Consider the following 15,542-nt stretch of genomic DNA (forward strand, 5'->3'; position numbering starts at 1 on the left):
ATCCTGATGGCATGGACATTGATTTCTCCTTCCGGTCATTTTTATTCCTACCTTCTCCCCTCTTATTTTCCACACTGTGGCCTCTTACTTCTCCTTACCTGCCTATCACCTCCCTCTGGTGTCCCTCCTTCTTCCTTTTCTCCCATGGTCCACTCTCCTGTCCTATCAGATTCCTTCTTTTCCAGCCCTTTACCTTTCCCATCCATCTGGGTTGCCCTATCACCTTCTAGCTCAGGGGTTCCCAACCTTTTTTATGCTATGGACCAATACCAATAAGTAAGAGGTCCATGGACCCAGGTTGGGAATCCCCTGTTCTAGCAAGACCTCCTTACCCTTCCATCCCATCCCCGTCTTTTCATTCTGACATTCTCCCCCTCCCTTTCCAGTCCTGAAGAAGGATCTCTGCCAGAAGCATTGACTGTTTATTAATTTCCATAGATGCTGCCTGACCTGCTGAGTTCCTCCAGCATTTTGTGTGTGTTGCTCTAGATTTCCAGCATCTGCAGAATCTCTTGCATAATTCAAAACAGGTCTGAGGGTTTTTTTTTAAAACCTAGTACAACATAATCCAGAATATCTTTTATATGCTACCATGCAAAATTGATAATTATGTGAAATAGAACATCTATCACAATTTTTACCATAATTATTATATATAGGGGAATTCCAGAAGCTATGACAGTAACTAAATGAATGGAGAAGATAGCATCCCTATAGTAGCAGAAAGAACGGAAAATCATAATACCCTGACGCTTTTCTTATCAGAACACTTATTAAATGACCTCAAGCTTAACACAATATTTAAAGATCACCCATCACAGCGTGACATTTCGTGGTGTTTATTTCAGGATACCATCAGATTTGAACGAATCATTCATTTTTCGCCGTGGGAAACACAATGAGAGCGTTTTTTTGATGGGAAAAGTGATCAAAGTGACTATGTCACGAACTGCGTGCACTCCTGCGATACCACGGGAAGCAAATTAAAATCTGGTGAAAATATCTGCTGAAAATTGCAGGGCACCGTTCCAGGCAACCCTTGGATAAATCGGCGTGAAAAGGGTAGTGCCACTCCAGGTCTAGTTCCTTTTTAATGAATGGGAACATCCCGAGCATTGTTTCGCCGTTGCTTGGCAAAGCTGTTCTTCAGAATTAAATTAAGTTTTTCAACAAAATAAAAGGACAGAATATGAGACTTACTTGAACTGTATATCGGAGGAGTCTTAGACCAGAGGGCACAGCCTCAAAACACAAGGACAAGCCTTTACAACAGAGATTAGGAGGAATTTATTTTGCCAGAAGGTGGTGAATCTGTGGAAGTCATTGCTACAGACGGCTGTGGAGGCCGAGTAATTCGGTATACTTACTTAAAGCAGAGGTTGATAGGTTCTTGATTAGTCAGGGTCAAAGGTTACGGGCAGAAGGAGAATGAATCAGCCGTGATGGAAAGGGAGTGCAGACCCAATGGGCCGAATGGCCTAATCTGCTCCTATCTCTTTTGGTCCTAAGTGAAAGACCGATTGAATTGCAATTTACATTAATCTGTTCGCCCTCTTTAAATTGTTGGAACGGTACAGCGTTTTAAACGGGAGGCTATCTCGGTGAAAGAGATCACGCCAATGGGGAGAAAAGAGGAGGACCAACGCCTGTAACTTTCTCCTGAAGAAGTTCCTCTCCCTCCCCTTCCAACTTCCACAACAAAAGGCAGAACGGTTTGTCCCCACTGAGCGGCAGGGGTTGCATTTGGATGCGGGTCACATCTCCGGAGCCATTGTTCCGGGCGGAAAAAAAGGTCCATTCATTGCGAGTGCAGCAGATGGCTCCGCAACCGGCAGAAAGCAGCATGAAACGGGGCCGCCAGCCGGCCGTCGCTGCACCGGCGTGGCTGTGCCTTTACACCCAGCCGCATTCCACGCCTTTACGGAACAGGGATCCCCGAACAAATCCAAATATGAACAGGGAGGGGAGGTGGCACTTGCTCTTCATCGCATGCTTTGCTAACCAAGAACGGACTTACTCCCCACCATTGTCCCGTGCCGAAACAAAGCAAACTGAACGGTACCTCCCTCACTTCAAAGAACCAAAGTTAAAAATTAATTTCATTGCTATAAATTTGACAGGCTTTTTTTTCGTTACCGACTACTGAACAGTGTTCACCCAGATCATTGAAACGTTCTGTTATACAAGAAAATTGAAAGAAAACATCGATTGATAACCCCCCGTCCAGAAGATCATAAGACACAAGAACAGAATTAGTGCCATTCGGCCCATCGAGGCTGCTGCACCATTCCATCATGGTTGATTTATTATTCCTCTCAACCCCAATCTCCAGCCTTCTCCCCGTAATCTTTCACGATCTGACTAATCAAGAATCTATCAACCTCCGCTTCAAATGTACGGAATGACCTGGCCTCCACAGCCGCCTGGTGGCACAGATTCGCCACCCTCCGGCTAAAGAAATTCCTCCTCTCCGTTCTAAAGGGGCGCCCTTCTATTGTGAGGCTGTCCCCCCGTGTCCGAGACTCCCCCGCTATAGGAAACAGCCTCTCTACGTCCACACTGTTTCACTGTCGAGGCCTTTCAATATTCGATAGGTTTCAATGAGATCCCCCACTCCACCCTAACCACCACTCCAGCGAGCGCAGCCTGTCAAATAACGATACAGATAATCCCTTAAGAGTTCATAAAAACAACGAAACGCTCCCAGTAAAGCTGCTCCGATGTGAAATATGCTGTCTGGTTTTCAGCGCTTAGAAACAGCCAACAGCATAATGCGAGTTTTAACATGGAAGGTACAATAGTTTATAAACAGAATTTAGGACAACAATTTTTCCCACATATTTAGTAGGAACTCGACAGCCTTTCCCAACAGAGTAATCTCTGGTCCTCTCCGTGTTGATGTTACCCTGGCTATGGGTAACCCTACACTTTTATTTCGAAATAGCCTCCGCCCTTTACCTCCTAGTTCCCGCCTGCCACAAAGCGAGCGAGAATAAAGAACAGTAGAAGCAGACAATCCACTCGTTACTGATACTGATCCCAGTGCGAGCAATTACACTTCATAAAAATGAGCTGATGGGGGCTGGGGCCAAGCAAGCAAGATTTTTCACAGATGCCGTTCCTCATCTTTACCTGCGCGCAGAAAATAAGGGTTCGATACATTTTCATTTCTTCAACGGAAGGCAAATGTTTGCCAGACAACTCTTCAATACTGTTTAATATCATTTCCTGTACACACGTGTGAAGGCAAACGAAATAATTGTTGCTCCAGATCAGATGCAGCTTAAAAAATATACAATAAGATTAAAAAACATAATAAGTACAAATACATAAGATAACTTATATACAAATATTGATTGTATGTATGTAAAGTGACATTAGGTACCGGAATGTCTGAACATACGGTGACTGACAGGAAATATTAAAGTAGTGGTGGTGGGTTAGTGAGTGGATGTGTTGATCAGCCTTAATGCTTGGGGAAAGTAACTGTTTTAGAGTCTGGTAGGCCTGATATGATGTCAGCTAGCCTCCCCCTCTTGCAACATAGAGGGAACTTGCATCATCCTACCACTTATTTCATGCTCTGTCAAGTTCACTTCACATAATTAAGAACTTTATTTCAGTGTATTATCATTCAGTAATTCCTTTATTCCTTGGAACATAGAAGATTTGGAAGAGATTTATTGGAAGTATACAAAATTATGAGGGGTATAAATAGGGTAAATGAAAGCAAGCCTTTTCCCACATAGGTTGGGTGGGTCATGGGTTAAGGGTGAAAGGTGAAGAGGTTAAGGGGAGCATGAAGGGAAATTTCTTCACTCGGAGGGTTGTGGAAGTGTGGAATGAGCTGCCAGCACAAGAGAAGTTTGGATAGGTACATGGACAGTCGGGCTGCAGAGGGCTATAATCCTGGTGCAGATCAATGGGAATAGGCAGTTTAAATGACTCAGCACAGACCAGATGGGCCAAAGGGCCTGTTTCTATGCTTTAATTTTCTATATCTCTACCTTAATCCAAGTGGTGACCTCTTCATGCTATGCCTTAAGGTGCAAAGTGTTCAATGACTTTCAATGGGAGTAGGCAGTTTCAATGGTTTGGCATACACTAGATGGGCCAAAGGACCTGTTTCTGTACTGTACTTTTATGACTAGGAGTCTATAATGCACATTAACCAATAGCAATGAGGATAACATCAAAAGGATCTGATTCCACCAAAAACAGCACTGATACAATCTCTGAAGTTTTATTGCTTATGGTAGGGGAATGAAGCAAGGTCATTAGGGAACAGACGCGGTGTAATGAAATATTGAGGAAAAACTACAGAGAAACCTTTATGAAATGTTAATGACAGAGTACATCTGCAGTAAATGGAACCATCCACAGACAGCTTGAAGCACACACACATGCACTCTGCATAACAGGAATTGGTCACCTTACAGTCATCAACCACTACCACATACATTAAAAGTTTCGATCATCCAGAATGTACAACATCATTTAAATTTGACAATAATAAATGAAATGTCACAAACAAATTGGATTTTAAAATCTCACTAAAAGTTGTGGGGAAACCTTAATGTTACAGGAATCTCCATACACTGCAAACCCCAATGTGCACATTATCCAAACAATACTCTGTACTCTCCGATCTTGGCAATTTACTTGCAAATATTTTGTCACCATACGAGGACACATCATCAGTGTGCTTCAGCTGGTTGATGGTTGGGTTGTGCTGTTCTCTGATTTTGGCAATTTACTTGCAAGAGTCATTACCACACGAGGAGACATCTTTAATATGCAACAACTCAACCGCACCATCAACCACCCAAGCTACACGCTTTCTGAATTAATTCCAACTCTGTACTCTATTCTCCTCCAAGAGGATCACAGCTTCGTTGGTTATGTGGAGCAGCCTATGCCCCAAACCTATACTGGTACTGTTCCCCAACTTTTCCTTCACTACAACGACACTACATTGGTGCTGCTTCCTGCACCCATGCTGAGCTCGTCAATTTCATTGGCTTTGCTTCTAACTTCCACCCAGCCCTCAAATTCACTTGGTCCATCTCGGACACTTCTCTCCCCTTTCATGATCTCACGGTCTCCATCTCTGGAGACAGACTGTCCACTAACATCTCCTATAAGCCCACTGAGTTTCATAACTACCTCGACTATACCTTTTCCCACCCTGCCACATGCAAAAATGCCATTCCCTATTCCCAGTTCCTCCATCTCCGCCACATCTGCTCCCAGGACATCTCAAATATCCTCTTTCTTTAAGGATCGTGGTTTCCCTTCTGCCGTCATCAATGATGCCCTCACCCGTATCTCCTCCATTTCCACACTTCGGCCCTCACCCCATCCTCCCGCCACCACAACAGGGACAGAGTTCCCCTTGTCCTCACCTACCACCCCACCAGCCTTCGGATCCAGCAACTTCCGCCACCTTCAACAGGACCCCACCACTAAGTACATCTTTCCCTCTCCACCCCTCTCCGCTTTCCGCAGGGATCAGTCCCTCCACGACTCCCTGGTTCACATGTCCCTCCCCACAGATCTCCCACCCGGCACTTATCCCTGTAAGCGTAAGTGCTACACCTGTCCCTACACCTCCTCTCTCACCACCATTCATCTCCCCAAACAGTCCTTCCAGATGAGGCAACACTTCACTTGAGAGTCTGTTGGGGTTATCTATTGCATCTGGTGCTCCCGGTGCGGCCTCCTCTACATCGGTGAAACCCAACGCAGATTGGGGGACCGTTTCATCGAGCACCTCCGCTCCATCCGCCACACAGAGAGGATCTCCTGGTTGCCACCCACTTCAACTCTGCTTCCCATTCCCATTCATATATGTCCATACATGGCCTCCTCTGCTGCCATGAGGCTAAACTCAGGTTGGAGAAGCAACACCTCATACACTGTCTGGGTAGTCTCCCACCCCTTGGCATGAACATTGAATTCTCCAACTTCCGGTAATTCCCTCCCCCTCCCTTCCCCTATCCCTATGTCACTCTGCCCCCTCCCCCAGCTGCCTATCACCTCCCTCATGGTTCCACCTCCTTCTACTACCCATTGTGTTTTCCCCTATTCCTTCTTCACCTTTCCTGCCTATCCCCTTCCTGCTTCCCCTCCCCCACCCCTTTAGCTTTCCCCTTACTGGTTTTTCACCTGGAACCTACCAGCCTTCTCCTTCCCACCCTCCCCCCCACCTTCTTATAGGGCCTCTACCCCTTCCCTCTTCAGTCCTGACAAAGAGTCTTGTCCGAAACATTGACTGTTCGTTTCCACGGATGCGGCCCGACCTGCTGAGTTCCTCCAGCGTGTTGTGCGTTCCTCCAGAGTGTTGTTTGTTTGGAGGCTTGCGTACCCCAGTGACCAGGAAAGCCATGTTGGCTGAAGTCAGGGCTTTACAGTTTGGTTCTCGGTAGGGTCACCCATGCCAAATAGGTCAAAGAGTAGAGGCGAGACTAAAAGTGGTCCACCAGTACTCCAGGTTTTGGGGTTCAGCTCAGGGTTAACAACCCTGACTGGTAAAACAAAATCGTTATGGAAACAGCAATGAAGAATCCTCCTACATCTGAGTACAATGGTATTCCAGAGTCTCCAGCCAGGACTTGCATGACTACTTACAGTAGTGAAAACTGAGAGGAAGCTACTGATATGATGAAGATAGGCTGAACACCACCAGAGATGGAAGACCTTCATTGTTGCCCTAAATGCCACAGCGTTGCAAGCAGTAAGTACTACCTTCTAACCAGAAGCAGAAAGAAATGACTTGACTTTTTTAATGCCTAAACCTGCGACTTCAAAACTTTTCTAATGGATGTAAAATTTTGAATGACAGCTAAAGCATACCAAATTATACTGACAAGATTGCCAGGCCATAACTAGCACAGAGAAGGCAATTAAATTCTATAATTAGTGTTGAGTAAACTAGGGATCCAACAGTGGCTTTAAAAGTGGCCAGTAATGGCATTTTTGTCAGCTGCACAGTAATCTAATAGAAAGTGCTTCAATCACAAAAATATTAAGAACTTATGTTGGGAGGTACCAATGCATCTAAAAAGACACAAAGCAGTTAAACTTACTAATAGGAGTCCCATTTCTCTATAGTGTGCTTCTTTACCAAAGACATTGTATTGACACTGAAAATGTTTGCAGTCATTGACTCTCAGAGAAAAATTAATAGAATTTAGAATATACAACAGTACAACACAGAAACAGGTCCTTCCGGCCATCAATGTCGTGCTGAACCAATTAAATTAGTAGTCAAGTGGCCAACTAAATTAATCTCTTCTGCTTACACAATGTCCATATCCTTCCATTTTTCTCACATTTGTGTGCTCATGTAAACTTCTATTAAAAGTTCCTAAAGTTTCTGCCTCCACCACTCCAGGCAGCACATTCCAGGCACTCAGCACTCTCTGTTAAAAATTTACCCCTCACATCTCCTTTGAAATTACTCCCTTCGGCCTTAAATGCATGCCCTTTGGTATTAGACATTTCAACCCTTGGAAAAAGATATTGCCTGTCCACTATTTATGTCTCTCAAAATAAATAGAATTTTAGGATAAACTGCACAGGAACCCCAAACTGGTTACTGGTGTCAAAGTTGACATATTGTACGTCTTTCTAATCAAGAGTTGAAATTGCATCAATAAATACCAAAAAACTACTCTTCGACAAAACAACTAAGGCATAGAAGGCTGTCAATCAACTAATAGCAAATGGGATTAATACAGATAGGTGCTCGGTGGTCACCTAAAGGGCCTACTGGATATAAATATCTGTACTCTATATAACATGGCAGGTGACAGGGTGGAAATTCGTCTCTACCAAAGGAGGTATGAAGTGCTCCTTCCCTCCACCAGGCTGTAGGTCACCCCTGGACAAGCTGTAGCACCTGCTTAGCATCCCCAACCCCCAAATCAGGATCACATGAAGTCATGGGAGCAGGTTGTATGTATGAGCAGCCAGTGCATATCATAAGTCCTGGTTATGCGACCACTAACACTAGACAAACAATCCCTTAAGATCATTTGAATAACTGGGGTCACCCATCTTGTAAAGACACTGCCCAGAAGGCAGCAATGGAAAACCACTTCAGTAGAAATATTTGCCAGCAACAATTGCAGCCATGATCAGCCATGTCAAACGACATAGCTCATAATGATGATAACAATAATATAAGCATGCTTTTTATGTTTCTTAGGATGAACAATCTGTTGCTATATACACATAATTTTGCAGATGCTGGAAATCCAAAGCATCACACACATAAAGCTGAAGGAACTCAGCAGGTCAGTCAGCATTCATGAGTGAGACCCCTCTTCAAGATTAGAAAGGAAGGAGGGAAAATGCCAAAAATAAAAAGGTGGGGGAGGAGAAGGAGGATAGCTAGAACGTGATAGGTGAAGCCAGGCAGGTGGGAAAGGTAGAGGGGTGGAGATAAATGAATCTGATAGGAGAGGAGAGTGAACCATGGGAGAAAGAGAAGGAGGAGGGGCACCACAGGAAGGAAGGTGATAGGCAGCTGAGGAGAGGAAAGAGACCAGAGTGGGGAACAGAAGAAGAGGGGAGGGGGGAAGGGAATGTTTTAAACCTGAAGGAGAAATCAATATTCATGCCATCAGGTTGGAGGCTACCCAGACAGAATACAAAGTGTTGCTCCTCCACTATGAGGGTGGCCTCCTCATGGCACAACATGTCAGAACGGGAATGGGAATTAAAATATTTGGCCATCTCTAAGTTACTCTTTTGGCAGATGGAGCGGAGGTACTCAATGAAGCAGTCCCCCAAGTTACGAAGGGTCTTCCCAATGTAGAGGAGGCCGCATTATGAGCATTGGACACAAAAGATGGCCCCCACATCCCCCAGCAGATTCAACGGTGAAGTATTGCCTCACCTGAAAGGACTGTTTGGGGCCCTAAACATGGGAGATGGAGGAGTGAATGGGCAGGTGTACATTTCGGCCTCTTGCAGGATTAAATCCCATGAGGGAGATTAGTGGGGAGGGCCAAATGGAGAAAGGAATTGCATTGTGGGAAGCGGAGAGTAGGGCGATGGGGGGGGAAGAGGTAAGGATGTGCCTGGTGGTAGGGTCCCTTTGGAGATGGCGGAAGCTACAGGGAATGATGTGTTGGATGCAGAGGCTCATCAGGTGTTAGGTAAGGAGAAGAGCAACACTATCACAGGAAGATGGGTGAGCGCAGATATCCATGAAACAGAGGAGATGTGGGTGAGGGCAACATCTGTTCCATTACTCGTAACAGATCTGAACTTACAAAAACCTAATCATGTTTCCAAATGTACACATTATTTAGTCACTACCAGAAAGCCTGTCAATCATAATATGAAAATTTCATTTGCATTCCCATTAATACATCTGGGACCATATGAAAAAAAACAATACTGACTTTGAAGATATTTTCCTCACTATTAAAGAACTACCCACTTCAATGTGAATCCATATTCATGCAGTTTACTTCTGCACTGCCAAATTACCTCAGTTTTCTCACACATTGCCTCAATGACCTAATGCTAATAAACTCTACTTGATTTAGTAACTTAATAAACACATTTCTGCAGTTGCCCTTTTCACATACGTCAGCGATTCCACAAATATGACTTCTCAGCTTTTTGAAGAATTGTATACTATTTGTCTGTTCAGACTTGGATTTTTCCTAGCCATAAAAAAAAGTGAAAGACCATAAGATATAGGAACAGATTTAACCATTTGGCCCACTGGGTCTACTCTGCCATTTCTTGATGGCTGATCCATTTTTCCTCTCAGCCACAATCTCCTGCGTTCTGCCCTTATCCCTTCATGCCCTGACTGATTAAGAATCTATCAACTTTTGCCTTAAATATCTATGAGACTTGGCCTCCACAGCTGCCTGGTGGCAACAAAGTACCACAGATTCACCACTCCCTGGCTAAAGAAATTCTTCTTCACCTCCATTCTATAAACACGCCCCTCTATTCTCAGGCTGTGTCCTCTGGTTTTAGACGCTCCCACCACAGGAAACATCCTTTCCACATCCACTCTATCAAGGCCTTTCACCTTTCAATAGGTTTCAATGAGGTCACTCTCATTCTTCTGAACTCTAATGAGTGTAGACCCAGAGCCATCAAACACTCTTCATATGACAAGCCATTCAATCCTGGAATCATTTTCATGATCCCTCTTTGAACCCTCTCCAGTTTCAGCACATCCTTTCTAAGATAATGGGCCCAGAACTGCTCATAATACTCCAAATGAGCCTACACCAGAGTTTTATAAAGTTTCAACATTACATCCTTGCTTTTGTTTTCTAGTCCTCTTGAAATGAAAACTAACATCGCATTTGCCTTCCTCACCACAGACACAGAAAGCAAATTTTCCTATATGGACGGAAATAAACAGTCAACATTATGGATCAAGATCCCAAGGTTCTTAGCCAGAAGCATTGACAGTTTACTTCCTTTCATAGATGCTGTCTGATTTGCTGAGTACCTCCAGCATGTTGCTCCTGATTTCCAGCATCTGCAGAATCGCTTGTGCCTATGGAATTTCCTAATTTACATAAGAAATGAAAAATGCATAAATATGTTCACTTCCTAAAGCAAAAATCTAATTATGTGTCATCATCTTCACTGAGGAATACAAATTGTTCCAGGGAAGCTGTGAGCCTGTGCATTTACACGCTACAAAACAACATGCCAAGAAATCGAAAAATCTATTGTTCCGTACTTCCTTATGGAAGTCTATGGAAATTCTATTCAATTAAGAACAATTCTTGACTAAGAAGCTTGGTTACACCTATTGCTCCCCTTCTAGACTAATAAACCGAGGTCCTGACATGACTAATTTCAACAATCCAATGGTGGTGTAGTGGCACAGCACTGGACTTCGAGACGAATGGTCCTGGGTTCAAATCCAGCCAGCATGCTTTCTATCTGTGTGAATTGAGCTAGCAATTTGGCCTCATCAAATAATGGAAAAATGCCAAGGAAACAGCAAAAGAAGCCGCCCGATGCACCACAAGGCACGATAAAGAACAATAAGAGTAATACTGTCATGTTTAAAAGCTGTTGGTTTATTATTGTAACATATACCAAGATATAGTGAAAGCTTGTCTTGCGTACTGTTCAAATCATTGCATGGTGCATTGAGCTAGAATAAGGTAATGCCATAGGAATGCAGAAGAGAGTGCAAGAGCTACTGAAAAAACAGTGTCGGTAAATAATAAAGGGCGAGGTTGCAATGAGGTTGATTGTGAGGCCAAGAGTCCATCTTATCACACAAGAAGTCATTTCAAGAGTCTGATAACAGTAGAATCGAAGCTGTCCTTGATCTCTTTCAGGCTTTTGTATCTTCTGTCTGATGGGAGAGGGGAGAAGAGAGAAAATTTGGGTGGGGTCTTTGATTATGCTGGCTGCTTTACTGAGGCAGTGAGTAGCATAGACACAGTCCATAGAGGTGAGGCTGGTTCTTGTGATCTGTTGATTCAGGATAGTCTTTTACACCTAATGCTCTTCTGAAGAAGGCATTAGCATGGTTGTGTGAAGATGACAGTTGAACTGATCACCTCTTATTAGTCACATCTGCCTCACAGTGATTGGACAAATCTGCAATGAAACACGCAAGCTTATGTGTTTGATGGCAAAAAGAATTTTTCCAACCATAATATATGGAGAACTTTCCAAAATACAAGGGGAAATAGTACATCACAAATAAACTAAAAATCTTTTTTTGTTTAAATGAAAAGTTCCAAACACTGGTAAGTATCATGAATTCCCATGCAAGAGCACACAAAACATTCCTGATCACTGGATGTGAACTTCAAAGATCACAACACCACATCATCTACAACAGATCTACCCAAATACTGTGCATGGTTTACAATTTTTTTAGCTATACTTCAACAATGCAATGTATTAACCTTAATTTCTTCAAGCTCCATTTGAAACTCAGTTTATCAACCATGATGCACTGACATTCAGAAATCTTGAACAGGACCCATGCGAGCTTGATTTCAATGTTTAAGAGAAGTTTGGATAGGGACATTGGATGGCAGGGATATGTTGGGCTATGGTCCCTGTGCAGGTCAATGGGAGCAGGCATTTTAAGTTGTTTGGCCCAGGCTAAATGGGCTGAAGGGCATGTTTCTGTGCTCTACTTTTCTATGAGTCTATGACTGTTGACAACAGCTCTTTCCAAAGGCAACATTGCTGGTGTCAAAATTCTGGAATGATCCAAACTCCTGAAGTAGCCATTGTTTCCGTTTTGAACGGGCTGAAGGCTACGTTTGTCAAGCCAGAAGAAAACTTTATTCCTTATGAATGGAAACTCTCACTGCCCATTGATTGAACATGTTTACTGTTTTTTTATTACTGCCTGTAATGCCACTGGCATTTAGGGCAGTAATGAAGATCCTCCATCTCTGGCAGTGTTCAGGGCTTCCTTCATCATGTCAGTAGTTTCCTCTTGGTTTTCACTACTGTCAGTCATGCAAGTCCCAGGTGGAGGCTCAGGAATACCAGAGGTAGAAGGATTCTTCATTGCTGTTTTCATAACAATTTTGTTTTACCATTCAGGGTTGTTAGCCATGGGTAAACAACCAAACCCGGAGGACCAGTTTACCGTTACTGTACTATTTACCTGTGCTGCACACTTCACAGGCATGTTGAATTATATTTGATTAACTCATTTGTGGTAATATTTTGTTTAATGTACCCTGTGTGATTATGATTATATATATATAGATGTATATATAGTGGGTGCACCATGGTGCAGAGAAATGTTTCATTTAGTTGTATAAAATGTACAGTCAGTTGACAAGTAACGTCAGGTTTTTGCTAGACCTCTGAGCTTTTGGAAACTTATTTGATGCTAAGCTTTCGCTCATAGCAGTCCATATCCAGTTATGCAAATCAGTGTTTATTTGAAACAGAGACGTTAAAAAATCATGTTGTTTTAGGAAGGAGCATGGAAATTGATCAATATTCTTTACTGTTCCTGCAGGACAGAATTGGATTATTCTCATTTCTTCCCCAGCCCTTTTCTTTATTGTCAAATGTGAAATTCTCCAATAATAAATCAGTTGCAGGAGAGTTTTAATGGGAAAAATAGACGCGTAGGTAAACTCTGGGGAAATAACCTATTGACAGTATAAGGCGTTTCGAATGATGTTTTAATTATCAGTTATTCGTGAGTTATAACTGTACCCTTCAAGGCAACTCCAATACATCAATAACTACACCCGAACAATGGAGTCCATCATACTCGGCACGTTCCCCACATAGCCCATTGGCATGGCCAAAATGGATACTTTTTAAAAAAAAAATCTGGTTTAGACAAATGCCTTGAAAACATATGACACAAATACGCATGCAAAAGAAAATTTAGATTGGGCAGTGTCCACATCATTGCACACGCAAAGAAATACTATTACAGTGTGAAGAAAGGGCTGAGAATATCCCTATCGTGTGTCCGTGTCCGTGCTTTGCTTGTTCTGAAGTAATGTCTTTTGTTTTAAGAGCTTCGAACTTACAGGAATAATGCAAGATATACTGACGGACGTTTAGTCGAGTTCGACCAGGGTTTTGTTTTCCCCAGATGGGGAGAACCTCCACCACTTCTCTCGCCTGTCTGATGGGTGCACCCTTCCACAGCCAGCGATGAAAGGGAAATAGACAGCTCACAAAGAGCATTAGTGATCATCGCCGGCTTTCGGCTTCCTACCCACAGTCTCGAAAGGGGCACTTGAACAAAAAAAAATACACTGACGATTCTAACTCAGATAATCTCGCTGTAGTGAAGTCCAAGCTAAATGCACCTCAATGTAACAACATTTTTTTTTTAAAAAGAGCGTATCTTTCCATCAACCGTAAGTCAATTGAAGCACCGCTCAGTATCCACAAACAATTGCTAATCACTGGCATAATAATGAAGTGGGTTGAAGGTATTGAAGGGATGCTGAAGCACAACTCGTCTGTTGAATTTCAACTGAATTCGATGCAACAGGATATTCAAGGAATATAACTAGTGTGAGCGTCTCTTCGCACCGCGGTGACTCTAAATGTGACACAAACTGAGGGCGAGGTAGATGAAGAACGGCTATGTTCATAATTATAAGGAGGCGACAACTTTCCCCCCCCCCCCCCCGGTTGGCGACGGAGGAGCCCGGTACAGCAGCAGCTGAGAGCGAGTGTGACCAGTTACCTGATTCACTGCGGGTCTCTTTGAGCGAGACTTGGGGGAGTGGGAGGTCTTTTGAGGCCGGACGGGACTCTCTCTGAGAGGGGCGGGGGTTGAGGTTGGTTTCTTACCTTGTGAATACTTTTCTTATCCTCTGCAGCAGGGTGGGCGATGCGTTAATGGCCTCGGCTGGGATGTTCTCGATGGTGGCAACATGATTGCGCTGCTCGGGGATCATTGCTGGATTAAAATGCAGGGAACATCCTGCAGCGCCGGGACCGATGGTGGGGAGCCGGTTGCACTGAATGCGCCCTCGCCCTCTTCCCCGCCGAGCCGCCGGCGCTGGGACTCGAGCACCGAACTGAAGCGGAGACGAGGGGCTGAGAGGCTGTTGGCAGAGAATGTGAGGCGGATGAGCCAACACCTGCTCTGGATGAGCTGAGTTTCTCGTTCCCTCCGGCAGGGGGGGAATTCTTCCCTCCATCCGCCTGGTCCACGGACACCTGGGACTTGTAGTCAGCGTCTGCTCGGTTATCTCACTCTTTAAACCACGCCCCGGCTGAGGACGCACACCGCCTCCCCATCCTCTTCCCATCTTCAGCCCTAACCTTCCTGGCAATTGTTCAAAATAAGAGCTGACTGGCTTTTAACCATGCTTTTTCCTCCTGACTTATAAACTGTTATGCAGGACACAATTAGCTCAGGTGTGTGTGTGTTTGTGTGTGTGTTCGTTCTGCAAAGCAGTTCTTGAGTTCATGCCGCCGTCTGGAGTCTCACAATTAAAACTAGTTGTATTGAAAGGCCATTGACCCGAAGTCTTAATTTGATTTATCGTGCCATCGATGCTGCCTAAACTGCTGAATACTTACAGGATTTACAATATATGTCAATGATCTGGACTACGGTATTAATGGATTTGTGGCTAAATTTGTCGATAATACAAAGATGGGGGGAGGAGCTATTATTTAGATGAGGAGAGAATTCAAAATGCAGAGATGTAAATGGACTTGGGAGTCCTTGTGCAGGATACCCTAATGGTTAACCTCCAGGTTGAGTCGGTTGTGAAGAAGGCGAATGCAATGTAGGCATTCATTTCTAGAGGTATAGAATATAAGAGCAGGGATATTTTGTTGAGGCTCTATAAGGCACTAGTGAGACCACACTTGGAGTACTGTGTGCAGTTTTGGGCTCCTTATTATAGAAAGGATATACTGACATTGGAGAGGGTTCAGAGAAGATTCACGAGAATGATTCCAGGAATGAAAGGGTTCTGTATGAGGAATGTCTGGCGGCTCTTGGGCTGTATTTCCTGCAGTTCAGGAAAATGAGGGGGGATCTCACAGAAACATTCTGAATGTTA

At 43.8% G+C, this 15,542-nt stretch overlaps 1 protein-coding gene across 1 annotated transcript in view; it reads right to left on the reverse strand.

Annotated features, from left to right (window-relative positions):
* The window catches only part of slc35f1 (solute carrier family 35 member F1), a 379,593-nt gene extending 364,912 nt beyond the window's left edge, over nucleotides 1-14,681 (reverse strand). The window contains exon 1 of the mRNA XM_072279244.1: nucleotides 14,314-14,681. Within this exon, the coding sequence (XP_072135345.1) occupies nucleotides 14,314-14,666 (353 nt within the window). The 5' untranslated portion in view covers nucleotides 14,667-14,681. The remainder of the gene's footprint in view (nucleotides 1-14,313) is intronic.
* Nucleotides 14,682-15,542: the final 861 nt, after the last annotated feature.

Source organism: Mobula birostris, chromosome 2 (genome assembly GCF_030028105.1).
Source record: "Mobula birostris isolate sMobBir1 chromosome 2, sMobBir1.hap1, whole genome shotgun sequence".
In the NCBI taxonomy this organism is placed as follows: Eukaryota; Metazoa; Chordata; class Chondrichthyes; order Myliobatiformes; family Myliobatidae; genus Mobula; species Mobula birostris.